Here is a 27,846-nt window from a genome sequence, read left to right on the forward strand (position 1 = left end):
GGAAAATGACAGATAAAGAAGGCTGAAATAATAAAATGCCAGAATGGGAAGCTAAGCAAATGTATTACCAGATAGGGAAGTGTTGCCTGATTTGGGATTATGCAAATGTTGCACAATTACAAAACAGCCCCTGTCAGTCAGCGTTTGAAAGCGAGAGAGAGAGAAGGCGCGGCGAACACTCCTGCACTGACCGTCGCTGCTTCTTCCTCGTTTCTTCCACCGCTCCACCATCCCCATTGTTGCCCTAAAAACGCCGGCAAGCTGGACAGTTGAGGACCCCGAAATAGTGTGTGCGTAAGAGAGCAGAGGAGTTGGAAGTGGAAGGGCGTGCTGTTCGAAGGGCGAACGTGGTCGCGTCTGACTGATTGTGTGGAAAGACGAAGGTTGGCGCACGGTGATTCACCATTGCAGTTAACAAGCATCAACAGCATTTCAGTGAGGTAAGTTCAGGCATTTAAGTTTCGTGCTGTGGTCGACGTTTCTGGGTGAGTCTGGGAATCAATGATAGGGCAATATTTAGATATGACGCGATGAAGTTTGTGAATGACAGGAATGGCGATTAAGGGTTTATGCTGAGTCGCTATGGCAAGCTATTCTGTTTTTAATAACGTAGTTGAGAACTGGAAAAATGGGTTTTGAAATCAGTAGGAAAATTGTCTGATTGACTGGAAAAATTATATGAACAACTGGAAATGACAATAACATACTGGTAAATGACTATGATCGAACCTAAAATGACCATATTCATAGTAATGACCTTACTGTCTGAATGAGTGGAAAGATTATATGAATAAACTGGAAATGACAATACCAAACTGGTAAATGACTATGAAGGAACTTGAAATGACCATATTCATAGTAATGACCTTACTGTCAGACTGTAATGGCCATGTTGGTAATGACAATGAATTAAGTGGGGGAATGACCATATTCATATTAATGACCTAACTGTTAGTCTGTAATGGGCATATTGGTAATGACAATAAGTTAACTGGAAACGACCATATTCATACCGGCATCCTTACTGTCACTCTGTAATGGCCATATTGTAAATGACAATGAATTAATTGGAAATGACCATATTCATAGTACTGACCTAACTGTTAGTCTGTAATGGGCATATTGGTAATGACAATAAATTAACTGGAAACGACCATATTCATACCAGCATCCTTACTGTCACTCTGTAATGGCCATATTGTAAATGACAATGAATTAATTGGAAATGACCATAACGAATCTGGAAAGAACTAGATGTGTAGTAAATGTATTAAAATTATGATTTAATGATGGTACCTTGATGACTTTGCAGAACTATACGAGATGGTGTTGGAAGAAGGGGAAGGGTCCACAAGCAAAGGAGTCCACAGTGGGCTTGTGTTGTTCAGAAGGGAGTATATGGCTAAACGAGGTGAGAAGTGTAAAAACGCAGAGAAGAAAATTGAAGTGGGGAAGGCATGGAGGGCCCTGAGTGAAGAAGAGAAAGATAGGTATAATGAGAGGGCAAGGAAAACGAAGCCACAGAAAGGTGAGAAGAAGAAGTATGATGTTCCCTTGTACACCCGGTGCTCATTGCCCGGATTTCTATCATTGGCTGAATATGTGAAGAAGAACAGGCGGTTGAGGCAGAAAGTTCAGAGGATGGATTTGGGAACTTGCTTAATGTGAATGTGAAGCAACTTCCACGTGATCTACTTGTGTCATTGTTGAGATGCTATGACCCACCAACGCATTTTTTGACCATTAGAGGGCAAGGGCAGGCAATTGAGGCAAAAGATGCGCATGAGTTTCTAGGTGTACCTGACAGTGGGGAGGAAGTGAAATCTGATGTTAGTGAGGATGACCCGGAATACAAGAGGTTGAAGGACACTTATTGGAAGGTTCCATTTACCCAGATACTGAAGAGGATATTATCTGGGGAAGAAAGCGACAATTTTGAGTTCCTATTTATGCTTTATACAGTTGGAGCTTTTCTATGTCCTGGGTCAAGCACAACTGTACATATACGTTTGTTGAAAGTGATGCGTCACACGATGAATGGGTTTTGGAAATATGATTGGTCAACGTACATAATCAAGAACCTGTGAAGGAAATGGGAGACTTTGTGAAGATGACAAAGAAGAAGAAGAAAGGAACCTGCAATGTTGGAGGGTGTCTTTATTTGCTGCTGGTAAGTCAATATTTTTCTTATGGTTCACTATATTTTTGTCTTTTGTTATTGTTGCAGAAGTGTGACCTATCTTTATTTGGTTTTGCAGCTGTATTTTGTTGAGCGTTTCCCGCTGGGATTGTCTGTTGACCGGGGTTCAACAAGCGCCATTGAATATTGGACCGAGGAGAAGATAAAGGAGAGGGTGGAGAAAGAGAGAGGCAGCAGCATGGGAATATTGCATGGAAGCAGTGGCAGCGAGGTATACTCAGCAGGACATGAGGACAGTCCAATTTTGCAGTCTTTAGATCCGGTATGTGGGAACTTAGAAAATATACGTGACCTGAGTTTAAGTCAGTCTATTAGCAAGGTTGATACTTGAGATGACAAGACTTTATTTAGAAATGACCAGTGAGATACTGGCATTTGATAACAGTGAACAATTTTTTTGATATCTTCATTTACTGTGTATGCAGGCATTGAAGGAGTTGAGGGCTCGTTTTGTGAAGAAGCTTGAAGAAAGCCAGAGGACGTTAATGAAGGCTCTTGATGATGAGCTACTCAAACTGCAGATTGGATTGAACGCCAAAGTTAAGGGGATGGGGAATGAGAATGCCACTGCTAAAGAAGGGGTTGAAACAGTTGGTGATGCAGCTGGTAACGATGCTGAAGAAGCTGATGATGTTGACCGAGTGGTGGAGGAGATTGCAAGAGAGGTTGCAGCGGGAAGTGCAGATGAGGAACTTGATGAGGATGAAACCAGCAAAGGAGATGATGAGAAGGATGAGGATGAGAACAACATGACCTTCATGACAGGGAAGTCAGTGATGATTACATGGTTGAGGAGGTGGAAGAAGAGGGTGACCGTGATGGTCATGGAGGTGATGACGACGACGACGAGGATGAGGAGGAAGATGACCATGATGACAGGGAAGGAGGTCATGTGGTTGATGAGGAGGAAGATGACCATGATGACATGGAAGTCAGTCATGATTATGTGGTTGAGGAGGCCGAAGATGATGATAAGGAGGTTCGGGATTCAGATGATGAGGGGGAGGAAGCTACACATGTACTGACAATGACCCCTACCAATGTTCCTTTGCTGTTGGATCGAGAATGGGTGAGCAGTGACAGTGGGGAGGAAGGAGGGCCTGAAAAATCGATTGACCTTAGGAGGTCAACAAGGGCAAAGAGTTCCACAATTAAATCTCCGTGGATAGAATTCAAGGCAGCTCCGAGGACGAAGAGGCCAAAGGAGGAAAGTGACATCTTTTCACTTTAATATCCCGTAGACCCAAGGGAGAGGAAGAGGGGAATATGTAAGTATATCCGTAGCTAGTGTTTTGTTTTTAAATGACACAGTGTGCCCTGAAAATGACAGCAATAGGATTGAAAATGACAATAACATACATGGGAATGACAAGTATTGATGTCCCCAACACCATACTTTCTGTCACTGACATCTGACAATGTTTGCAGGACTATCATCAAAATGTTTGATGAAGATATAGACCGACAACAGCTGTTTTCCCTGGGTGGAGTGAACAGAGTAAATAACAGGGTATTTTAGAATGCTCTGTCCCTGCACCCACGATTATGTTTGATAATGTTTGGTGAGATTATTGTACCAGAATGACGTTTTCACTTGTGTTCTGTAGGTGCTTAATTTGGTGTGCAAGGCAGTGATGGAGGACATGAAGGCAGAGTTGGGGCCAGGGAAGAGGCATATTTTCGATGTTGATTTCATGGTGAGGTTGCATAATTCCAAATGCAAATACCAATGACAGCAATTGAATTGGAAATGACTTGTTCTCTGTTAATGGATTAACAATTTCATGTCATGCAGAACATGATGGCACATGATCCAACCTGGAAAGCCCAAAAATATAAGAAGCTCTTTCTTCCTGAGTTCGTTGGCTACAACTTAGCTGAATGTGATTTCATAATTGGTCTTGCTCTTGTTGGCCAACACTGGTTTTGCGTTGCCATTCAGCCTAGCACATTGGATTTCCACGTAATAGACTCCATGAGGAACCATTTCGGAACCAAGGACAGAAAGCAGAAGAAGAAGGTTGTCATCAAAGACCCAGTGGAAATGGCTGTGGATGATTGTGTAAGAAAAAACTCATTATCTTTACCCTAGTTTTTGAACTTGGAAAATCATTAAACTTTCTATGTTGGTCCTGAATGTTGTTACAGAGGAAGAGGCTCAATATTATACTGGACTTGGTCAAGCCAGGATTGGTTGGGAAAAAGCCAATGTCTCCCATGATATTTGCAGCAGTTCCCCAGCAGAATAACCTGTCAGTTTTGTCAAATTCGATTTCTGTGGGGTAAATGCACATGTCAGATGTGTTAACTAACTGTGCTGATATTGTTGCGTCCACAGGAGGGATTGTGGGGTGCACTGCATGATGTGGCTGAGAAGATGGGAACCTGGTGTGACCCTTACCTACACAGAGGAAGAAGTTGCTGGCTTTCGTCGTGACCTGACATGGTGGTTGGTCAATCATGAACAGAATGAAAAACGTGACGAGGCATTGGCCCTTATTCGACGACCACAACCAACCAAGAGCACAAAGTCCAAGAAAAGGCGTCGGTCTTAGGTGTCTCGATGTTAGGGTCATAATTCACTTGTCTTCTGTTAGATTGCTGTATGTAATGTGCATTGTAGGCTGACCAAAAATTTACTGTGTATTGTTATGGTTAACAGAGATTGGTGTCCATAAATGTATGATAGTTGAGAACCATGATGCCAATTTATTCCCCAGTGACATGAATGAATCTGGTTTTAACCACACAAAATAGATGATGACAACAACCCCATTGGACATGTGCTATTGGTTTTCATTTTTTGTTCAGGTCACTAAATTTTACTTCAATATATCCTGTTGGTATCCAACAGAAAATGACACGAAGTGAAGCGAATATGACAGCGATAATGACAAGGATCACCTGGTCTGATTTTACAACATCAGTTCAACACGGCTGTCAGCTTATGCTGATAGCATCACTGCCAATGACCAGAACAAATTTCAAAATGACACGAAGTGAAGCGAATATGACAGCGATAATGACAAGGATCACCTGGTCTGATTTTACAACATCAGTTCAACACGGCTGTCAGCTTATGCTGATAGCATCACTGCCAATGACCAGAACAAATTTCAAAAATGACACGAAGTGAAGCGAATATGACAGCGATAATGACAAGGATCACCTGGTCTGATTTTACAACATCAGTTCAACACGGCTGTCAGCTTATGCTGATAGCATCACTGCCAATGACCAGAACAAATTTCAAAATGACACGAAGTGAAGCGAATATGACAGCGATAATGACAAGGATCACCTGGTCTGATTTTACAACATCAGTTCAACACGGCTGTCAGCTTATGCTGATAGCATCACTGCCAATGACCAGAACAAATTTAAAATGACAACAAGTAATGAGCCATTAACAAAAGCTAACATCCCCATAACAGTAACTTCCTTTCATGTATTCAACAAGTGGACATTAAGATACTAGCCACACTTAATGCTCCGTTATCACTGAAATAACTATCAGCTTACTTACAAAAAAATGTCTCCACCTAGCTCCTAACTACAACCCCAGTCCCAAAAAAGTTGACAAGGGCGGAGCATACAACTATGTACACCAAAAAATGACCCATCCCCACTGTACTCGAAACTTCATGATGGGTTAGGATTTCTGCAATTCCTCCTTGTGTGTCCAGGCTGGTGGCATCTTCCACAGTGGTATATCCGTTTGTTCTGGAACTGTGATTCATCCCTGTTTACTTTTGGCCTTCCTGGTGGTCGGGATGTCATGGGAGGTAGCAAGAAAACTTGCTCACTGACATTTTCTATTCTATAGTAGTCATTTGGGTGAGGCATGTCTGTTGTTACCACAGGAATCATACTGCGAGCATAGATCTTTTCTTGTGATGACTTTTTATAGCAATTATCAATATAATCATAAACATTGCCGTGCACAATCTTGATGGCAGCACAAGCATGGGAACAAGGGATCCCCGTCATTTGCCAAGATCTGCAACTGCATTGGTGTAGTCCAAGATCAACCCGATGGTCTCCACGTGATGTTGTCACCTTCACTCTTCCCCCACCATAATTTTCAGCATACATATGGTCAGACCCAGCCACCATATCCAGCACCTTACTCTCTATATTTGGACCAACGCAATTCTTCCATTTGGTCATACCCACATAGGAGGCATGCAGCTTTCTTGCAACTTTATCTCGGTGCTCATAGATCAATTGGGGTACAGTATGCTTTCTCTCATTCACCATCCATGCATTGAATGATTCTGCTATATTGGTTGTAATATTGTCCCATCTTTTATATGGGAACCTACTTTTAGCCCACCTATCTACATCCCCATGATGAATAAGCCAATCAAATAGCCTTGGAGAAAAGGATCTCATGTCATCCATTGCTGCCTCAAATTTCTCATCCGTCCTTGCGTATGCAATTTTATCCAATTATAGTGCATCCTCCATTTGATCGGCCATTTGTCCTTGTTTGCCCCTTATTCATTTTCATAACTTCTGAACTAAAATTCTCCTTGATGTGTCTATAACAAAAGGCATGCCTTTGACCCCCAAAGATTGATGCCACTCCTCCGATGATAGCATTGTGTCGATCTGATACAATCGTTACTTCCACAGAACCCAGGATTTTTTTTATCATATAGAAAAACCACGTCCAGTCATCTAGTGTTTCTCCCTTCACAATTGCAATTGCAAATGGCAGCAGCTCGTTATCTGCATCATAAGCTGAAGCTGACAACATTGTCCCCTTGTATGGTCCGCTTAAGTGAGTTCCATCAACATACATAATATGCCTCGCGCCACCCAAAACCCTCAATGCATGCCCCGTAAGCAATGAAAACACGCTCAAACCGGTTCCCAATAGCAGTCCATTCAGCCACTGATTTTTCATCTGTTTCCTTTATCCTTTCGCATAGCCATGGTATGAGCATGTATGATTGTTCAGGCCTGCCATATATGTCTTCCAGTGACTTCTCTCTTGCTCTATAAGCCTGTTTATATGTTAGATCAATCCCATACTCTCGTTTCAACCTCTTCCTTATCTCAGAAGTGCGCTTGTCTGCATGATCCCTCATCTCATCAATTATTATTGATGAGTTCAAACTAGCTCTTCCACTATGCATCACGTCCAAGCTATCTTGGGCAGAATGAACATGCCGGTTTATAAATGTCGTCACTCGTAGCACATCACAACTCTTCCCCACATGATTTGCACATAGCTTCCATGGACAACCCTCAACTTTACACCTTATCGACATGAATTCCTTGCTATTCCTCATATACTTGGCCACAAACTTGTTTGCAAGTGCAAACTTGTATACAGACACCCGAAATACATCTGCACTAGGAAAACGTTGGCCCACTCCTGTTAAAAGTCCCCTCCATTCCGCATGAACCATCTCACTACCATCCGTATCTTCAGCTCCGATAGATTTATCCACATTAGGGGGCCCACTTATTTCATCATTGTCACATTCACGAGCATTTTCTTCACTGAGCCAGCCATAATCACAACACAAACTAATGGGAGACGCATCCAGTTCAGTTTGCTGTGACATGCCCATGAATCTCTCTGTTCTGCATTCATAATGACAAGACTCGTTAACACAAATGACAAGAAGAAATTCATAAATGACAACAAATAGTTAGGACAAACTTCCACTTACATTTCTACATTGTCCCTTGGTTGGGGACCCACTTGTCTTTTTTTCGGCGACATACACATGACCGCTGTTCCCATTGTATTGAAAGAGGTTATACATTTCAGCATTGTCATGAAGGTCAATCAATGTCTTCTCATCAAAGGCCACTGTGTACTTAATGTCATAATTTCTTCCATCGCCACCAATCCACTCAGATATCATTAGCCTCAATTCATCAAGTGTCAGCCCATCCTTAATGCTTCTTAACCTCACGCCACCTCCATTATATCTCACTTCACCTTCACCATTTGTCACAAATTTCCCCCCACATGAAAATAACAGAACAGCTCCTTCCCACAAGATGACCCAGCTGCGAAATTCATTTATCTTCATTACCTGCACTGATAACATAACAGAAGTCGAATGATTATATGACTTAATACCATCATCATCAACTTACACGACCAACTTAGGGTTTGACACATTCATGCTTATAATTTGCAACAAAACAATCATTTCTTTCCTGTCCACACTAATGCTTCGTTTTCTCAGAATCAATCCACTCCATTATTCGAATCTCCCTCCAACATTGTCCATTTATCTGACACTAATCACTCTAACCCACTTGTGACGCCATCAAACCCCTCTCCCTCAGTGTTTTTCCTTCCCCGTGCATTCACCCTCTGATCACCGTCCTTCCCCCCACACTTTCTATATACCCACGCCGTCTCCATGCTTCGCCACCCTCTCCACCTCAAAACCATCCCCACATCGACAACATTGCCATCCAACGGGAAGAGGAAAATCAACCGGCGCATAAAGGAGAGGGACAAAAGACACAGGCGAACAATATAGTCACTGGATACTAACCTCGCTTCCGTCATTCAGTTGTTGCTTCGCGCGTTCATGCTCCCACGTTCGTGGTCCCTCCCAACTTTTTCCTCCAGCTCCCGCCACAACTTCCACACTTCCACCGGTCACTTTTTCAGTTTGCATATGAGGGGCTGTTTTGTAATTGTGCAACATTTGCATAATCCCAAATCAGGCAACACTTCCCTATCTGGTAATACATTTGCTTAGCTTCCCATTCTGGCATTTTATTATTTCAGCCTTCTTTATCTGTCATTTTCCCAAAAGAGTATCTAGTGATCAAAAAATGAGGAAAATAAGGGGAGAAACTGCAGGCACCCACTTTGAAGTACTACAAAAGAGTTTGGCAACTCCTTATAATCACTTAAAAAAAGTGTTTTTATATGAGACGAAACAAAACTCCTCTTACGTACTTATTTTACATGCCGTAACATCACTTCGGAAAAACTGATTGTCCTCTTTTACATAAAAAAATAAAAAATGATTTCACACAACAGAAAATAAAAAAGCATATAAAAGTTGTTCTTATGTTCAATTTTGTAAAGCATTTTTTTTTTGCTTTACAAAACATTTAACTGAAATTTAATTATCAAACTAGTTTTTGTATTTTAAATTTTGTCCTGAAAAACCGAAAAATTGTTTTGGAAATGGGAAACTAAACAAGGACTAAGTCTTCTTTCCAACTAGTATATTTATTTGATTAATTTTCCTAGCTTTTTCTCTATTTGGTTAGTCATCCAGGTGGGTTCATCAATGTGGGGGAGGTCCACTAATCTCAAATAAATTTAAGAAAATTAAAACAAACATGTGAATATAATTCTAGGTAATGCATTTTTTTATATTTAATTTAATGGATAAATTAGCCAAACTTTCTTTTGAAATGTACGGAAAATGGAGGTTGATGATAATTTTTGAAAAAATGAACTCTTGTTTCATCATATATCCACAGTTTATTTTTTGTCATATTTTATGCTTCAATTTAATTAGCGTAAGCTTTACCTCCTGGAACTTCACTGTTTGAGTCAAAGTCACTGCATGGATAAGAATGAAAAGCTATATATTTAATTAGGGCAAGTTAAACAAATAATCAAACGGATGGATGAGATTATATATGTATGGGTCAAGACAATTTGTTTTGTCATTTTGATCATTCTACGCCACCTCTGCCATGGTTGTTACCAATAATTTTCATATAATATCAAAGAATAGCCACACTGAATTAAAATAGAGCTAGAATAATTTGAAATATATTACCTTGAAGCAAGCTTTAATCTCTTGGAAGCATAAGATGAGTAAAGGCTAGGGCAACATACACAGAGACACACACACACGTGTGTGTGTGTATAATTGTGACGATGTCAAATTTCTCCATATCAAACCTAAATAAGATTCAGCTTCAAACCTATTACGGTCTATTCAACTGGATCCAGTTCCATTTAATTAAAGTACATAAACAATTACTTAATATGAGCTCAACATATAAATAAAATATGCTCAACAAATTAATACTAATCCACAAAATAATTCCAATATACACCCCCCTAAAAAAGAAAGAAATAAAAAGTTAAAAATGGGTATGTTTAGTATGGCAAAACGATCTCCGTATAGTCATTTAAGTTTATTTATCTGTGAAGATATTAAAATTGAAAATGCGATGCATAATTCTTACCAAACTTGACTATAGTGTCCATTGTATATATTTAAGAAAAAAATTACGATGAGGTTTCAAAAACGAAATGTAATCATAAACAAAGTGAATATCATGAACCTATTATCATTTTTTATGCTCAAAGCTGTTATTGCTTACAGCTCATTTGTTATAAGACTTTTGATAATTATAATTAGGAAATGTGGATCTCTGTACATTTATTAATCCAGGTCTTTTTTCCCACTATCTTTATATGGTTAATTTCCTTAACATATTCCCTATCAATTACTACGTGGTGAGTTAGCAGGGTGGCGTCATGCATGCAAACTCTGTCTAATAGTCAGTGGTAGTAGTGGTAGACTTAGAAAATAATGAACGCACAAGCCAATTAAAAAAGCGCAAGTAGTGTTGGCAAAAAGAAAAAAACCGAGTAGTAAAGCTTAATTAGCACGCTAATTAGAAAGAAGCGTCAAACACGAAAATTAGTTAATGATAGTACTTTCAGAAGATAATAAGCCTGGATTAATTATTAGTGGATGAAATGGTTTAGAGTTTAGACGCGTCTATTTTACTTCAGAGCTATCTATTATATTGTCTGAATAAAAGGATCCAAGAAAAATGAGTGAAGATAAATTGCCTATAAATAGCTAGCATCGGGAGCAATCCCTCCCACATACGTCAAACCATACACCGTGAGTGATCACGGAAACCTCATTCTCCTATTGCTATATTGCTAATCTTTTGCTAAACTTCAAACACACTCTTGTTGATCCCTCGACCGTCCTCTCCGATTGGAACCGTGAGCGAGATTGCTGTGAATGGGCCGGAGTTCAGTGCTACAACACCACTGGCAGAGTCGTTGAGCTTAGTCTCCCTTGTTCTGCAGAATCCTCCTTCCCTGATGGTTGTGAGAGTGAGAAATCAAGCTCTCTAACAGGTGATCTCAACCTATCATTGCTTCAACTTGAGTTTATAAATTACTTGGATTTGAGCAACAATGACTTCCAAGATATCGTTCAAAAAGGTTATGAGGATGCGACAAATTGTAGTAACATGCCTTTTATTCATCGTCCTCATTCTTGTGAAAATTCTTCCAATCTTCATTTATCTGAAAATGAGAATCCTTGTGTTGATAATATTCTCTGGCTCTTTCGTGTTTCCTCCCTCAAACATCTTTACCTCGGTGACATGGGTTTTCAAAAAGAAATAGATTGGCTCCAATCAGCGACTCTCCTTTCTTCATTCACAGAGTTGTCCTGGGATGGTTGGTTTCTTGGAAGCATCAATCCTTATCTGCCGTTGTCGATTTTACTTCCCTTGAAGTTGTTAGTCTTCCTTATAATGCTTTCGACACTCAATTCTTGCCTCATTGGTTATTTAATCTTAGTGATCTCACAATTGTCGACTTGAGCTATAATCATATTCAAGGCCAACTCCCAAAGAGTTTATTGAATCTTTGAAAATTAGAAAAATTGTATTTGAGTGAGAATAAACTCAGTGGATTGATTCCAGATTGGCTGGGCCAACTTGAACATCTACAAGAACTTATTGTCGATAGAAATATATTTTCTGGTCCTATTCCTTCAACTTTAAGAAGTTTGTCATCCTTGACTGCCTTGGATGTTAGCTCAAACTACTTGAAGGATATTCTTCCAGAAAGTCTTGGAAATCTGTCATCCTTGACTACTTTGGATGCTAGCTCAAACTACTTGAGTGAGTCTTCCAGAAAGTTTTGGGCAACTCTTGAACTTGGAGGCGTTAGGTGTTGGTGATAATCAATTGACAGGGCATTTGACCCAAAGAATTTTTTTCAATCTTTCGAACTTGAAATACCTTTCCATGGGATCTCTGGGCTTAATCTTTGACTTTCACTATCTTTGTGCTCCTCCATTTCAACTTGAAAAACTTATTTTGACAAACATGACGGGTCCTAAGCTTCCTCCATGGCTCTATACACTAGGGGTGTGTAAAAACTCAGTGGTTCGATCCGGTCCAGTTCAGATAAATTATATAATGAAACTGGGTTTCGGACCAACTGATCAAACCACTTGGATTGGTCCAGTCCAGTCTAGGTTAATTTTATATTTTTCAATAATTTATAATTTTGATGTTACCTTTAATTTTTTTTAATGTTTTTAGGGATTTTTATGTATTTATGATGAAGTCTTAATATTTTAGGATGAGTTTTATATGATTATAGGTATTTTTTATTGTTTGAATTATATTTATCATATCGAAATCTTGCTTGCCATAAAGAAAAAGAATTAAAAAATAAAATAAAATTGGAAATCTGGACTGTCTGGGCCAATCCACCAGTCTGGTGGACTAAGTCCAGTCCAACTTGACCTCGGGTCACCATTGGATTGAACCATACCACAGACTGCCAAACCCAGCCCGACAAAAAATTAGACTAGACTTTAGATTGGACTCTGGTCTGATCCAGTCTATCCATTGTGTAGCCCTAATATACACAAACGTCTCTTATAAGTTTAGAAATTGCCTCCTCAAGAATGTCATTTGAATTTGAAGACAACTTTTGGGGCTTTGCAAACCAGATGGCATACCTGCATTTACATGGTAACAGGATTAACGGGAACTTGTCAAACGTTTTCCTGAACGACAGATGATATTTTTAGATTCAAATAAATTTAAAACTAGCCTCCCTCGATTATCACCAAACGCTCTTTTTCAGTGCGAAAAACAACTCTTTTCAAGGATCCCTTTCTCCATTGTTGTGTCAGAAAATGAGTGGGAGAAGCCAATTAAGGTATATAGACTTATCCAAAAATTCTTTATTTGGGGGATTGACAGATTGTTGGCTGAATTAGAAGTCATTGCTTCTTGTTAAGCTTTGCAGCAATAATCTAAGAGGCACAATTCCACCGTCACTGAGTTTTCTGTCAAAACTTACAATTCTGCAGCTTAAAAAAAACCTCTTATTTGGAGAGATACATTTGTCACTAGAAAATTGTCAAAATCCACAGATCCTTGATCTAGAGGAAAATAAACTTTCGGGACCCATACCAAATGGGATAGGGCTCAATTTAAAGGTTCTTCTTCTTAGATCTAATCAACTCAGTGGAACTGTTCCATTACAAATATGCCAATTGGCCTCTCTCACAATATGGGATCTTGCAGGCAACAAAATATCAGGTTTAATACCTACATGCCTACATAATATAACAGCCATGGCTTTTTCTCCATCTTCATGTACTGTCATGCCCTCTTTTTGCATCACAGTTCTACATAGTATGACGGTATTTATAGACAGTATCATGTTGCATGCAAAAGGCCAAGGATTGATCTACAAAAAATACTTGCAATTGGTGCGTGATATTGATCTTTCAAGGAATATTATGTTTGGCGATATCTCCAGAGTTATTTAGCCTCAATGAAGTGCAATTTTTGAACTTATCTCATAATCAGTTTGAAGGGAACCTACCGATTAGATTGGCAACTTGAAACAATTAGAGTCTCTTGATCTCGTGAGCAACCGACTTTCAGGTGAAATTCCTCCAAGTTTGGCTCAATTAACTTCTCTGGGAACCTTAAACCTTTCCTTCAACAATTTCTCTAGAAAGATCCTATTAGGGACTGAACTTCAAGGGTTTGATCCACAGTGCTATATTGCGAACTCTGAATTATGCAGAGCTCCACTTCAAAAGAACCGCAGAGACCAACAAGACATGGAACCCATTAAAGGAAATGACAGTGAAGAAGATGAATCTCTATCTGCATTCTACTTTGGGTTAGGAGTTGGATTTGCCACGGCTTTCTGGGGAGTCAATATTGCTATTTTCTTCAACAGGAATTTTAGGCATTCTTACATTAGATTCCTCTATCACATATCACATCAGAGACAAACTTTATGTTATAATAGTCCTTCGGATGAACTGTTTCCATCGTTGGATACCTACTTGGCATTGTGGTAAGTGAAACAAACTTTTGATTTATGTTTTGACTAAGTTTTTTAAATGCTATATATTTATATATTTATCTTCTATTCTGATGACATATATTTACATCACAAAACAACTATAACAAAAAGACATGCGTTGGATTATATATTATGCAGGTACTTCGTACGCATGTTTCAGTAAGTCCTCATCAAGAGTGTTTTAGACTGAGCATTGCAAGGGAGGACGAAGTGATGCTATTGAAGGCATATTACAAGTGAAGTTCTTAGTTTGAGTGTTACTTTAAAGTCGTGTAATATATATATATATATATATATAGTTCCATTTTCTGCATAAAATTTGTATCCTTAATAAGTGTATGCCCTTAAATAATGACAAAATTAAAATATTTCTTTTTAGTAAGCAATAAGAAATGGCCTAAAGTTTTTTATTTATCACTTTTAAAGGAAATTAAGCACTGCCATAAACTCCTACTGTTCCCTGCAACCTTTGCTTATTTTTTCTTTAAAAAAATGGGACACATAATTCCAATTCAGATGTTTTATATTTAAAAAGTAAATAAATGCATACATATCCTTCTATAGAGAGATCGTGTTGACAAGTCACATGGACGCTAATAAGCATCCACCCAACTTATGTAAGAAGCTATTAAAAACAAATCAAGATTGGAGTAACGGACAGGGAGCCACCACAAAACATTTTCATTTAGCGACGGATAATCCGTCTTCATTGGCGATGGAAATTTTAAAAAAATGGTTTTTCTTTTATAATTATTAAACTCTTAAATAGAAAAATGCTGATGAAGTGTTAAATAATAACAACGGGTTTGCGAATGGATTTTTCTGTTTTTGAAAGGCATGGCTCTAAATTCGTCTTTGGTTTGCCAAATTTCAAATAAAATTATCCAGACCTTTGTTAGGTTAGTTTGACATTCATCCAGGGAAACTTTTTTTTTTTTTTGGTTCTTTAAATAGTTAAGAGGAGAAACTCAATCTATCTCCAAAATAGGACATACTACCTCCACTCTTTAAAGTAAAAGCTACCTTGACTTTAATTTAATTCTATTAATAGGGAGTAGACTCATAATTGGTAAGGTTGTGAGATTGAATTTTACTACTGATATGAAGATTTTATTAGCGGATAACCCGTAAGTACTTTTATGAGTGCTTTTTGAGACCCAACGTGCCCTGGGCCTAATTAGTTCTTAGGAGCTAACTCACCGAAACTTTTTATATATATAAAAAAAAGTAATATGGTTATTAAACCCATTAATAAGGAGTACTTTCAAACACCGGAAATAATCAATGATTCTTTAACAATCGCTGTGAAAGTCGTGCCAGCATGCAGGCAGCAATTCTCAAGTATATGCATATGTTGTGTGCATGAAGTTGAGAATTTGAAAGACTTCTTGGTGAAGAGACTAATAAGCTGGAAATATATCTATATATTATAAGCTGTTAAAGCTTCCTCTATTGGCGTCTTCCATCTTCCACTCCTTTTTTTTTTTTTTGCCTTTTCTCTTTCTTATATTTAGATTTATTTTAATTTTGAAAATTTAAAAACCGATACCTACAGCCATGTCCTGTCACTCTCGAGTGGTAATTTCTTAAATGATTTTATATGTTAATTTTATCTTTCTTTCCAATAAAATTTTTTTCAGTTTCTTTTAAATTTTAAATTTAATTTTATGATTATTTAAATTCAATTTTTTTAATTTGATTCAAATCTCAAATTTTAAAATTTTTTAATATTTTATTTTGCAATATTAATTTATTTTTAATAATTATTCATTTTTTTCTTGTCACATTTATTTTATAAAAAATATAGTTCATGGTTTTTTCGGTTAACATGAAGGTGATGAGATCGTGAAAATATGTGGTGGTACCGGACTCACGTCATGATATTGTTGGGCTTTGGGAAGGAATGCACCCAGAATCAAAGTGGCCTTTGGCAAAAACAAAAAGAAATCAAAATGGCCCCACTTAGTGGAAGGTAAGAGCAAAAGCCGAAAAAAGGTCACGCCACGAGAGGGACTTTAGGCTTGGGGCATTTGGATCACTCCAAGAAAAATTATTTTATATTTTTACAAGATCAAACTTCTTTTTTTTTTTCTTGAAATATTTACTTTATATAGCACAAAATCGTTTAGAAAAAACTTAAACGAAATCCTCTTACATAAAGCCGCAGGCTATAGTTCTTGAGAGTTGAGACTGGATTTTCTTTTCTTTTCTTTTCTTCTGCTTGTTGCTCTCCTTTATTGTGATTCATCGATTCTATTATCTAACAGCTCTATAAGTTTTGTAGGACCACTGATTTTTTTTTCCAAGTGTATCATAGTATCATTTGCATCTAAAATAAGCGGAAGACTTTTCAAAGTTGAATTGGTTTGTAGAGGACAAAGCAAATTGACTTGACCCATCATCAAATGGGGGGCCATTTGAGAGGGTCTCACTCATGATAATGTATTAATGGGTCAAATTTTATGGCCACCTTATCTTCGTTTTTGATACTCCTCACTTGGGCGAAGAATACTAATCAAAGTCATTCATATATTTTTAATTTATTCAAATACTCCTTTTGATCTTAAACATAAGAGCTAGTTTGACTTTTAATTTGGTTCTAAATATAATATTTCAATATACTTTGTCTCTCATATTTATCTATTTTTTTTCAAAATAGTTCTTGTAGTAGTTGCACATATTAAATATTCTATCAAATAATAGTTCTAACTAATACACATGGTTAGCAAGGGTATTTTAGAAAAGACAATATCTGTTTATTATAAATAACTAACTTAATTTATTTTCTTAATTTATTAAAATTAATTAACTAGTTCTTATATTAAGGACCAAAAGTAGTATAAATGTGTCTGTGTGCGTGCATGACAACTGGAATCATAAATGAAGTATTGACAACAAGTTATGAAAAGACCAGATAAAATTCAAATATGGTGGAATCATTTTTCCATCAAGTGAAATAGATCTTTGTTAGACTTTTCAATAATATATGGGAATTATGAGGGGGGGAAACAAATTTGTTGCCTGTTTAGATTGAAATCGATTTTTCATTTATGTCATTTGAATAAAAAAAATATACTCTCATATATAGTTGATGTCTTCATGAATATCGTTGCTATTTTCTGCATCTCTCAGAATTGAGGCAACTTTTTTCAGGGGTTCGATACAGAAGATGTAGGGAAGTTTTCTTTATACACACATGACCTAAATTTATTTATTTTTCTTTCAAACTTTTAATATGTACAATAAATAATTTTGTTGAAAAATTACAGTCTAAAAGATTGATATAAACTTTTGTCTCTTTGGTTTGGTCCCCAGAAACCTCTGTCTTAGTGTTGCTAATCTGCTTTTGGGTTGGGGGGCAAAAAAGAGAGAAAAATTGGAGGAAAGAAGATGGGAGAAAGGAAGATGGAGAGCTTACCATTAATAATGGTTGGCGACCTGGCGTCACGTGTCAATGCAAACCAATTCAGTTCTAATTAAAAGTCATCCATTTTCTGCTTAGTCCTTATATTCTACGTCACTTGCGTGTGTTAGCGTCATGGTTTATGTCATGAACATTTGAAGTCGGAAAGTATTAAAGACGAACTCACTGTGGGACCTGGGAATATAAATATCTCTCAATATAAAAGTGTGGTGGTGGCAAGCCCTTCCCATCAAAGCATATCAATCAGTGATTATGGAAACCTCATCATTTCTCTCCTATATCTCTAATCTTCTGCTGCCATGGTTATTAATATTAGCAATTATGCTCCACAATAAGGGCACTTAGAGTTTGAGAGTACAGTGTGATGAAAGAGATCGCCATGTTCTCTTAAATTTCAAACAAACAGTTGGTGATCCATCATCCATCCTCTCTGGTTGGTCGGATGGCAGAGATTGTTGTGAATGGATAGGGATTCAGTGTGACAACACCACCGGTAGAGTCATCGAACTCAGTCTTCCTTGTTCTTTAGAAGCCTATGATTATGATTGTGAAGAGAAGAAATCACACTGTCTCACAGGTGAATTCCACCTATCTTTGCTCCGACTTGAGTTTTTAACTTACTTGGATTTGAGCAATAATGACTTCCATGTTACTCCTCCGGTCCTTAATATAGGACCCAATTAGAAGGTTGATCTTGGTCCTAAATATAGGACCCCTTTCTCATATTTTTTCATTCTTTCCTAAATTACCCCTATTAGATAATTAAATACCACAATAATACTCATTATTCATTAATAATACACCTATATATTTTATAAAGTGAATGAATACTTATTACTTATTGATTCCACACATACATCAATTCTACCATTTTATATTTTTAATAAAATAATTTAAACATTTAAAAAAATATTTTCATACAAATACCCATTCAAGGTAATTGGATTTTTTTACCTCCGAGGAATAGCATAATAATAATCATACTATCTATTTAATTCAAGGTACCGGAGGAGGCGAGTTAACCAGACTTGAATTTTTTTCAAATGTCAGTTTCTTTTTAGAAGTGTAAACCGAGGGTATTTTGGGATATCTATATTTATTACCTAACTTAACTACTATCCTTAATTTAATCAAAATAGTCAAAAGGGTCCTATATTAAGGACCGGAGGAGTATTACCCAACATGATTCCTCTAAAAATTCTTCTAATCTTCATTACCTTGACTTATCATATAATGAGGATCTTTTCATTGATAGCCTTCATTGGATTTCTCGTTTTGCCTCCTTGAAATATGTTAACTTCAGTGGCATTAATCTTCAAGGGAAACTTGATTGGCTTCAGTTACCAGCTTTACTTCCTTCCCTTACTGAATTGCACCTAGATAGATGCCACCTTGAAAACATCAGTCCATCCCTGCAGTATGTCAATTTTACTTCACTTGAAGTTCTTAGCCTTTCTGATAATGCTTTTAACTCTGAAATCTTTCCGAACTGGCTATTCAATCTCAGTGATGTCACTTCTGTAAATTTGAGCTATAATTATTTTCATGGCCAACTTCCAAATAGACTGTTGAATCTTGGAAAATTAAAAAGCTTGGATTTGCAAGGCAATCAACTAAGTGGACCAATTCCAGCTTGGTTAGGCCAACTAAAACACCTACAAGTTCTTGATATTAGTCATAACTTACTCTATGGTCATATTCCTCCTCAATTGGGAAATCTATCATCCTTGGTTATCTTGAATCTCAATTCAAATAACTTAAACGGTAGTCTTCCAGAGAGCCTTGGGCAGCTCTTGAACTTGGAGATGTTCAACTTTTATGATAATCATTTGATGGGGTATGTGTCTGAAAGGAATTTTGTCAAACTCTCAAATTTGAAAGTGCTTGGCATGGGATCTCCAGGCTTAATCTTTGACTTTGATTTGTCTTGGGTTCCTCCTTTTCAACTTGAAGGCATAAATTTGGTGCACATAGTGGGTTCTAAGTTTCCTGAATGGATATATACGCAAAAGTCTCTCAGGGTATTAGTTATTATCTCCTCAAGTATTTCATTTCAATCTCAAGATAACTTTTGGAATTTGGCAACACAGTTGAGATGCTATGCTTACAAGAGAACACGATTGATTGGGACATATCCGATGTGTTACTGAACTCTACATACGTAAGTTTGAGTTCTAATAAATTCAAAGGCAATCTCCCTCGTTTGTCACCAAATGTTGTCACATTCAATGCAAGAAATAACTCTTTTCAAGGATCTATTTCTTCATTGTTGTGTCAAAAGATGAGTGGCAGAAGCAATTTAAAGTATTTGGACATGTCTAATAATCTATTATCAGGAGGGCTTACAAATTGCTGGATGCATTGGAAATCCTTGGTTATTATTAGGCTAGGTGGCAACAATCTTACTGGTACTGTTCTCCCATCAATCAGTTTCTTATCTAATCTCAAGATTTTGCATCTCAATAACAACAACTTCTTTGGAGAGATACCAATGTCACTGAAAAATTGCCAGAACCTGCAGATCCTTGATGTTGCAGAAAATAAATTTTCAGGATTCATACCAAACTGGATAGGTCACAATGTAAAGATTATCCAATTTAGATCCAACCAATTCAGTGGAACTATCCCATCAGAGGTATGCCAGTTGGAATCTCTTACAATATTGGATTTTGCAAATAACAAACTCTCAGGTTCAATACCTAGTTGCTTACATAATATGACAGCCATGAGACAAGCTGCTTCAAGTAATGTGGTTAACAACTTTTGTGGTAGAATATTGTGTTCAAATTCTATATATGGAGACAATGTTGAGTTGCATATAAAAGGCCTTGAACTAATCTATGAAGAAAATGTAAAGTTGTTGCGTGCTATTGATCTATCAAGTAATTATATGTCTGGAACAATACCTCCAGAAATGTTTAGTCTCAGTGAATTGCATTCCTTGAACTTGTCCCATAATCAATTAGAAGGAAATATATTGAGAGAGATTGGAAACTTGAAACAATTAGAATCTCTTGATCTTGCACACAATCAATTTTCAGGTGAAATTCCTCAAAGTTTGGCTCAATTGTCTTTTCTGGGAACCTTAAACCTTTCCTCAACAATTTCTCTGGAATGATCCCATCAGGGACTCAACTTCAAGGGTTCAATGCGCTAAGCTATATTGGGAATCTTAGACTTTGTGGTGCTCCACTTCCAAAGAATTGCACACAAAGATGTTAAGCCCACTGAAGGAAATTACAGTGAAGAAGATGAATTTCTATCTTCCTTCTACATTGGGATAGGAGTTGGATTTGCCGTGGCCTTTTGGGGAGTCTGTGCTGTCATTTTCTTCAACAACAATTTCAGGCATTCTTACTTTAGATTCCTCTATCACATTAGAGACAAGTTTTATGTCATGGTGATCCTCAGGATTAATCGTTTTCATTGAAGACCTAGCTGGTACTAAGGTGAGTGAAACAAACTAATGATTTAAGTTTTGACTAAGTTTACTTAAATGCAATATATTTTACTTTTTCGTTGCCACATATTCCCTTTTTTAATAATATTTTAGAAGCGATAAGGTACTTAAATATTAGGAAATATTGATAAGAAGTACCTAATACTTGAAAGTTTTGTTTTTTGGCTCTTAGACATAATTTAATAGTCAAACTTAATGGTGGATATCAACTAGGGTAGTTTTTTTAATGAAGTAAAACTTTTAGGGCATAAAAGAGCTAAAACAAAACAACCAAGTACTAGATGCTCCTTCATGGATGCTTCAGGGGTATTTATTCAAACACCTTATTCGTATTCTAGAACTATATAAATACATAAATTTAATATTTTGGAGGTGTAACGCCCTTGTAATATTTTTTATTTATATATTATGCAGTTTCTTGCTCCTCATCGGGTCTTCTAGGCTGAGCATTGCAAAGGAGGACGAAGTGATGCTGTTGAAGGCATATTATAAGTGAAGTGAAGTTTTTAGTTTGTTGCGTTACTTTAGTTTGAAGCGGTGCAATATATCGTATATGTCCTTAAATAGAGAGGGACATATGATTCCAATACAGGTGTTGTATACTTAAAATGTAAATAAATGCACGTCATAAATTAGTAAGTTGATAATTCACATTATAGATGTGTATGAATCGGACCGAACCAGGTTAGCCATCACAGCGTAAGAAAGACCTCATACTGAACATGATCGCCTGGGGTATAGTCTGATCCAGTATCAACCTGAGGTTGGATGAACCAGACTTGATCCATCAGATATACAAATTGGTCCATGCATTTCAATATCATAATTTACTTTCTTTTTCCTCCTCTATGTGTGTGTTTTAAGAGATCAGACAGACGCAGACACGTAGGGAAAGGAATGATTGAGGGATTTGAATTATAAGGGTTGAAATGCCTCAGAAACAGGGGAACTCTGTTCTATTTTCTGCAAATAGGATAAAGCAACTCAACGCAATCCTACCAAAGAAAACAAAAACACTCTTGCTTCTCTATACGCTGGTCTCTTCTATGATACAAGAAGTATAGTGAACGAGTTCAAATCAGCAAATGGCCAAAGTTTCCAAAAAACAAATGTACAGAGACTGACGAGTTTAAAGTCACGTGGACTTTATTCAGGCTGATGAGAATGTTGTTGTGGAACTCTAAGATTGTGCTTCAAATGTGATAGGTGCACGTTGGAGTACAAGCGAATAAAAAAGAATATAAAATTAATTAAGTTGATAAAAATATCTTGTAAAAATTTACAACAACAATCAAGCATGATATTTTTAAAAAAAATTTTATGTTATCAAAATCAAGAAAAATAGAAAGGAGGCAAAGAGTCACTAAATTTAAAAAACCAATGAAGCCCGGAAATTATTTCAGGATATATAGTTTTTGACAATTTGAATGTTGAAGGAAAATATAAATATTGAGTAAATAAATTATTTGTCGCTTCATATTCACAATATTATATGTAAAATCAAATTGAAACCTTATACAAAATTAAAGGATCAGATATATACTTCAACCTTATCTTTATTTGTTTAATTTTATTTCTCAGCTTTTTCTCCATCTGACTAGTCAACAAGGCGGGATCATAATGAAGCAGAGATCACTAATCTCAAATAAATTTAACAAAACTAAAGAAAAAAAACAATTCTACGTAATGTATTTTTTTATATTTAACGAATAAGTTATGTTAACTTTCTTTTAAAGTGGATAGCAAAAGGGAGAGGTTGACGATATTTAAAAATTTATGAAGTCTTGGCTTATCACACATGTATCTTTTTATCGTTGATTATATGCCGTGTTTTATGCTTCAACTTAATTAATCAGTGTAAGTACTAGGTCCAGGATTTCACTGTTCGAGTGAAAGTCGCTCCAAATAATATAAGAATGGGAAGCTATTATTTTACAAATTCCACAAATATATTTTAATCTTTTGTAAGTTTTATAAGTCTGCAGTACTGTTTTAAACACCGGATCAAATATTAAACTAAAAAGAACAGCGCGTTATGGTTCAATCGGTCAGATTGATTGAACTGTTCAGTCAGACTAATAACATAATAATTAAATAAATTTAATATTATGTACCTATATGACAATATAGATATAAGAAATAAAATATCAAATTCTTGAAAAAGTTAAGAAAAAAATTTAAATATCTCAATTTTATAATGAGTTAACAAGCTCGCGTAATATTAATATACCTCAAATTATAAAATCTTGTAAAATAGTATACTAAACATATATAACTTTATATTAAACATTTTACATAAAAATAATAAACATTTTACATAAAAATAAAATATCAAATATGAAAATGAATTTTAAATAAAAATACAATTAAAAACATAAAAAATAAGGAAAAATGTATAATTGAAGATCTCCCGCCCAAAAAAAAATCATATTTGGGAAAAAAAATGACCCCCTTGATACGCGTGAGTGATGTGGTCGGCATTAAATGAAGGTTATTTACTTTTACTTAGCGTTTTAAAAACCGGACCGGATGGTCATACCGGTCCAGTCGGTGACCGAAAAGCCCTCCGGCTCGGTTAACATAATCTACCCGCCTTGCTAGTTGAACCATTTCGGGCCGCTTTAAGTCGACATTTAGATCGGAAGCCGGTGTTAGCCCGAAAACCGGGACAGTTTTGCAAAAATCGGACGGCCTAAATTATTTACTCAGAATACTCAAGTCAGGTGTGAGTTGAAGAAGAAAGAAGAAGAAGAGGAAGAAGAAGAAGAGGAAATAGGAGATCAGGAAAGAAAGGAGAAGATGGAAGAAGATGATATAAAGGGGAAAAAAACACAACCTCAAACCATCCAAATCCACCAGCGTTGCTAGCTGCCACGGCCATGAACGCAGAAAACGAAAGCTGCAACGCCCTGAAGAATAGAGGGTTGAGATGTGAAAACAAGATTATGCCGATGGTGTGTTCTTGATTGCTGTAAAAGTAATAAATTTCATTTAATGCCTGCAATCATCCCACACGTTTACTAGGGATCGTTTTATTTTTCCTTTTTTTAATTTCAAATTTCTATTTATGTATTTTTTTCTTATTGAGTTATTTCTCATTTCTTATTTTATTTATGTTTTTATTATTTTCAATAATCTTGTGAGGTATATTAATATTATGTGAGCTTGTTAACTCATTACAAAATTGAGGTATTTAAGTGTTTCTTAAATTTTTTAAAAAAATTAATATGATATTTTATTTCTTATACCTGTATGGCTATATTATCACATGAGCATATAATTTTTTTAATTATTATGCTATCGGTCCAACCAAATGGTTGAACCGATCTGACCGGTTAAACCGTGACCCGCTGTCTTTTCCGGTTGGACATCTGGTCCGGTTTATTAAACATTGCTTTTACTGCTTTACAGTTGTCAACGCAATTTTTCTCTCTCAACAATTTCACACCATCAGACTTTTAGGCGCCCACCTCAAGCCGTCGCAGCTTTCATTTTTCTTGTTCATGGCCATCGCAGCTTCCAATATTGGAGGATTTGAGTGTTTTAAGGTTTTTTTTTTGCCTCCTTCAATGCTATCTTCTTCCATCTTTCCTAATTTCCTTTCTTCTTCTTCTTCGGTTTGTTTGGTCTCAGATCAGATCTAGTTTTTTTTTCCCAACTCTCTACTCCACAAGTGCATAACAGATTCAGGCTGTCTGGTTTTTGAAAAACCGTTCTGATTCCCAGTCCACATGATGGCTTAAAGGGACTCGAAACGGCTCAACTAATAGGGGTGAACTACGCTAACGAAATCAGAGAGGGCTCCCGTCACCGGCCAGACCGATCCAACCGTTCGGTCCAGTCCGGTTTGGTTTTTAATTCATTGGTCCGTTACTCTATTCACAGACAACGCAATTTCTCCATTTAATTATTCATCTGGTTTAATGATTTAAGATCGCTCATTGTAGCGTTAAATTAAATATACTATTTATTTAATTACTACCATAAAAAAGTATTTTTTTTTAAAGCTGAAATTACAAAACAAAATTGTACATGGAGAAGTGTACGTATTGAGGAAAAATGTGGAGAGAATCCAAATTGCCAGGAAGACTAATAACGCAACAGGTCCCTCTTCTTGACGGGTCAAGACTCAAGACAATCTGTTTTGTCTTTTTGATCATCCTTCGCACTTGTGTCATGGTTAATAATTTTCATACAATATCAAACAATACCCACACTGAATTAAAACAGAGCTAGAATGGGTTGAATTAATTACATTGAAGCAAGCTTTCATCCATTGTAAGCAAAAGATGGAGAAAATGTTGGAGAGAAACAACCCACTTGAGCCAAGATACTATTTCTAAAGTTTGATCCCAAGAGCTCATTATTATTAATCTTTTACGTACAGTTTGATTGAATGAATTGCAGTCTTGGCTACGTTTTTCTAATTTTAAATTGTGATTTTTAATTCTATTTCATAAGGACTTAAATTTGAGTTAGTGGCATTAAGTATATGCACCAAAACCAAAATTCATCTGTTTCCTATACTTTTAATAAGTTTTAATTTTAGTCTTTATACTAACTAAAAGTCAAAGCATTAAATTTAGACTAAGTACATGTGGTATTATAGGGACCAAAAATTATTTAAAACTATAGAGATTAAAAGTAAAATTTAATTAAATTGTAAGGATCCTATAATGGTACTAACCCTTATTTATTTGATCTACTGAGTATAAGCTCATGTTAGTAACAGGATTAGAACAACAATATGCATGTCATTCTTCAAAGTTCTTAATAGAATGCTTACAATCTTGATCTGTATCGAACTAAACCTGTCTCACGTGATTATTGAAACAGACAATAGTGACTTATTTCACTGTTTATCGAAGGCCTCCCCAACCAGGGGTGATTGGTGTGCTTGGCACCAGCTAATGGATACAATAGAACTTGCTACATCTCGGTCTGGTTTGGTTTTTTCCTTCTCCACTCGGGAAGGCAATAGTATTGCTGATCACATAGCAACTTCTGTGCGCAGGAAGGTGTGCCTTCCCGGGTGGGTCTCACAGCCAACACTTTCTTTGGTTCCCTTTCTCTCCAAGGATGTAGCAAGCTCTAATGAATCCGCTTCTATTGATGGCATGACCCAATCGCTGTCTGGGGTTACGTTGAGGGCGGGCATTGGTTAACACTTGTGGATGTCTCTCTTTCGTGTGTTTAGCGGGCTTTTGGTGTTGCTGGCTTTTCTTCGGCTTTGCTTCTTTTATGTTGTCGTTACTTTCCGTTTCTCCTGTACTCGGCTTTCCTAGCCTTTTGTGAATGAATGCTTTTTCTGGCCCAAAAAAAAAAGAATGCTAACAAAATTTTATTTATCATAACAATAGCTTGTTGAATCATAGTAGTAGATTACTAAATACGTAGCAAATGTATTTTTTTTCTAAATATACCCCTACATAAATGGATGAATGTGAGAGTAATAGTGAGATAAATGAAGAAAGATAATATATTAAATACATTTAAACTATAGGCAAAATGGTAATGATGTATTAAATGTTTAGACAAACTTAAAAGGGATCTTATAAAAAGAAATAAAACTATTTAAAAAATTAGATCTTATAATAAAAGACAGAGGGAGTACCTCGCTGTAATCAGCCTGTCAAATTAAAAAGCTGAAATAACAACTAAAATAATAAATGACAAATTGATTGCTCTCTAGAAATAATATCAATACGGAGCATGACTACAAAATTTTTAATCAAGTGTTCTTTTTCTCTATCTTTATATGCTTAATTTCCTTAACCTTTTCCCGATCAACTAGGACATGGTGGGGATTCGACTTTGCCGTGTGGTCAGTGGACCTAAAAGAAAAATAATGAACCAGGACAAGTCATTCCAGAATAAAATAAGTATTCTTAATATAAGAGCTAGTTGACTAATTTAAATAAATTTAAAAAATTAGTTAAGTTAGTTATTTGTAATAAATATATGTTCTCTTCCTTAAAATTACCTTACTAATTATATGTATTACCTTACTACTATTTAATGAAATATTTAACATATGTAATTATTATAAGGAATATTTTCAAAAAAAAAAGAATAAATATGAGATAAAGTTATTAAAATCTTATACTTAGAACTAAATTAAAAATCAAACTTATTTTTATATTAAGGGTAATATTTTTTTGATAAAGATAAATCAATTCAAATAGAGGAAGTAAAGAAGGGTCAAACACGAAAAGTAATGAATGATACTCGTTTAAAGAAGACAAGAAGAAAAAAATTGATTAAAAGGAGTGGATGAAATGGTTTAGGCGTGTTTATTCTATCAGAGCTGTCTATGGAGTGCATTCGAAAAACTTTTCGCTTCCTATGGGCTGAACAAAAGGATCTCATAAATCACCAGATTACTTTTTGGCAAACTTATCGTCGATTTGGGCTTTCTCTTCTCAATTTTATGTCATTTCGTGTTTTTAAATAATAATTACAAATAATTTTTTTCCAATGACAAGTAACAATATTAATTTATTTTTTCATCCTAACGAATTAGTTAACTATGCCCTATATATATATATATATATATATATATATTTTAAGATCATATGAAGTATTTTCTTTAGATCTGCATACTCCCTCTGGTCTCATTTAATTTATATAACCAAGTAAAAGTG

The 27,846-nt window shown here is 36.2% G+C and overlaps 4 protein-coding genes across 4 annotated transcripts; 2 read left to right on the top strand and 2 right to left on the bottom strand.

Annotated features, from left to right (window-relative positions):
* Window positions 1–2,092: 2,092 nt before the first annotated feature.
* On the top strand, window positions 2,093–3,431 carry LOC114745614 (uncharacterized). Its single transcript, XM_028933771.1, has 4 exons — window positions 2,093–2,170; window positions 2,259–2,462; window positions 2,626–3,030; window positions 3,159–3,431. Exons 1-4 carry the CDS (start codon window positions 2,093–2,095, stop codon window positions 3,429–3,431), a joined length of 960 nt encoding a protein of 319 aa, XP_028789604.1.
* A 2,411-nt stretch (window positions 3,432–5,842) lies between these two features.
* LOC114745615 (uncharacterized) lies at window positions 5,843–6,604 on the bottom strand. Its single transcript, XM_028933772.1, has one exon. The coding sequence runs from the start codon at window positions 6,602–6,604 to the stop codon at window positions 5,843–5,845; it is 762 nt and encodes a 253-aa protein (XP_028789605.1).
* Window positions 6,605–6,996: 392 nt separating this feature from the next.
* On the bottom strand, window positions 6,997–8,212 carry LOC114745616 (uncharacterized). Its single transcript, XM_028933773.1, has 2 exons — window positions 7,888–8,212; window positions 6,997–7,798 (listed from the first exon to the last, which is right to left on the bottom strand). Exons 1-2 carry the CDS (start codon window positions 7,995–7,997, stop codon window positions 6,997–6,999), a joined length of 912 nt encoding a protein of 303 aa, XP_028789606.1. The 5' UTR covers window positions 7,998–8,212.
* Window positions 8,213–11,434: 3,222 nt separating this feature from the next.
* On the top strand, window positions 11,435–21,698 carry LOC114745618 (receptor-like protein 33). Its single transcript, XM_028933774.1, has 6 exons — window positions 11,435–11,645; window positions 11,894–12,143; window positions 14,031–14,309; window positions 20,128–20,783; window positions 20,919–21,090; window positions 21,617–21,698. Exons 1-6 carry the CDS (start codon window positions 11,435–11,437, stop codon window positions 21,696–21,698), a joined length of 1,650 nt encoding a protein of 549 aa, XP_028789607.1.
* Window positions 21,699–27,846: the final 6,148 nt, after the last annotated feature.

This window comes from Neltuma alba, unplaced genomic scaffold (genome assembly GCF_004799145.2).
Source record: "Neltuma alba isolate B1F8T4 unplaced genomic scaffold, ASM479914v2 tig00004737_pilon, whole genome shotgun sequence".
NCBI lineage: Eukaryota > Viridiplantae > Streptophyta > Magnoliopsida > Fabales > Fabaceae > Neltuma > Neltuma alba.

Bases quoted from the DNA above. Each gene is read 5' to 3' on its own strand.
- LOC114745614 (XM_028933771.1), top strand. From the start codon at position 2,093: ATGGGAGACTTTGTGAAGATGACAAAGAAGAAGAAGAAAGGAACCTGC. The intron at 2,463-2,625 runs GTATGTGGGAAC...CTGTGTATGCAG, and splicing joins TTTTGCAGTCTTTAGATCCG to GCATTGAAGGAGTTGAGGGC. The intron at 3,031-3,158 runs GTGATGACGACG...GTGGTTGAGGAG, and splicing joins TGACCGTGATGGTCATGGAG to GCCGAAGATGATGATAAGGA.
- LOC114745615 (XM_028933772.1), bottom strand. From the start codon at position 6,604: ATGGATGACATGAGATCCTTTTCTCCAAGGCTATTTGATTGGCTTATT.
- LOC114745616 (XM_028933773.1), bottom strand. From the start codon at position 7,997: ATGACAATGCTGAAATGTATAACCTCTTTCAATACAATGGGAACAGCG. The intron at 7,799-7,887 runs GTAAGTGGAAGT...TTATGAATGCAG, and splicing joins CCAAGGGACAATGTAGAAAT to AACAGAGAGATTCATGGGCA.
- LOC114745618 (XM_028933774.1), top strand. From the start codon at position 11,435: ATGCCTTTTATTCATCGTCCTCATTCTTGTGAAAATTCTTCCAATCTT. The intron at 11,646-11,893 runs GTTGGTTTCTTG...GATTGATTCCAG, and splicing joins CACAGAGTTGTCCTGGGATG to ATTGGCTGGGCCAACTTGAA. The intron at 21,091-21,616 runs GCATTCTTACTT...TATATTATGCAG, and splicing joins TTCTTCAACAACAATTTCAG to TTTCTTGCTCCTCATCGGGT.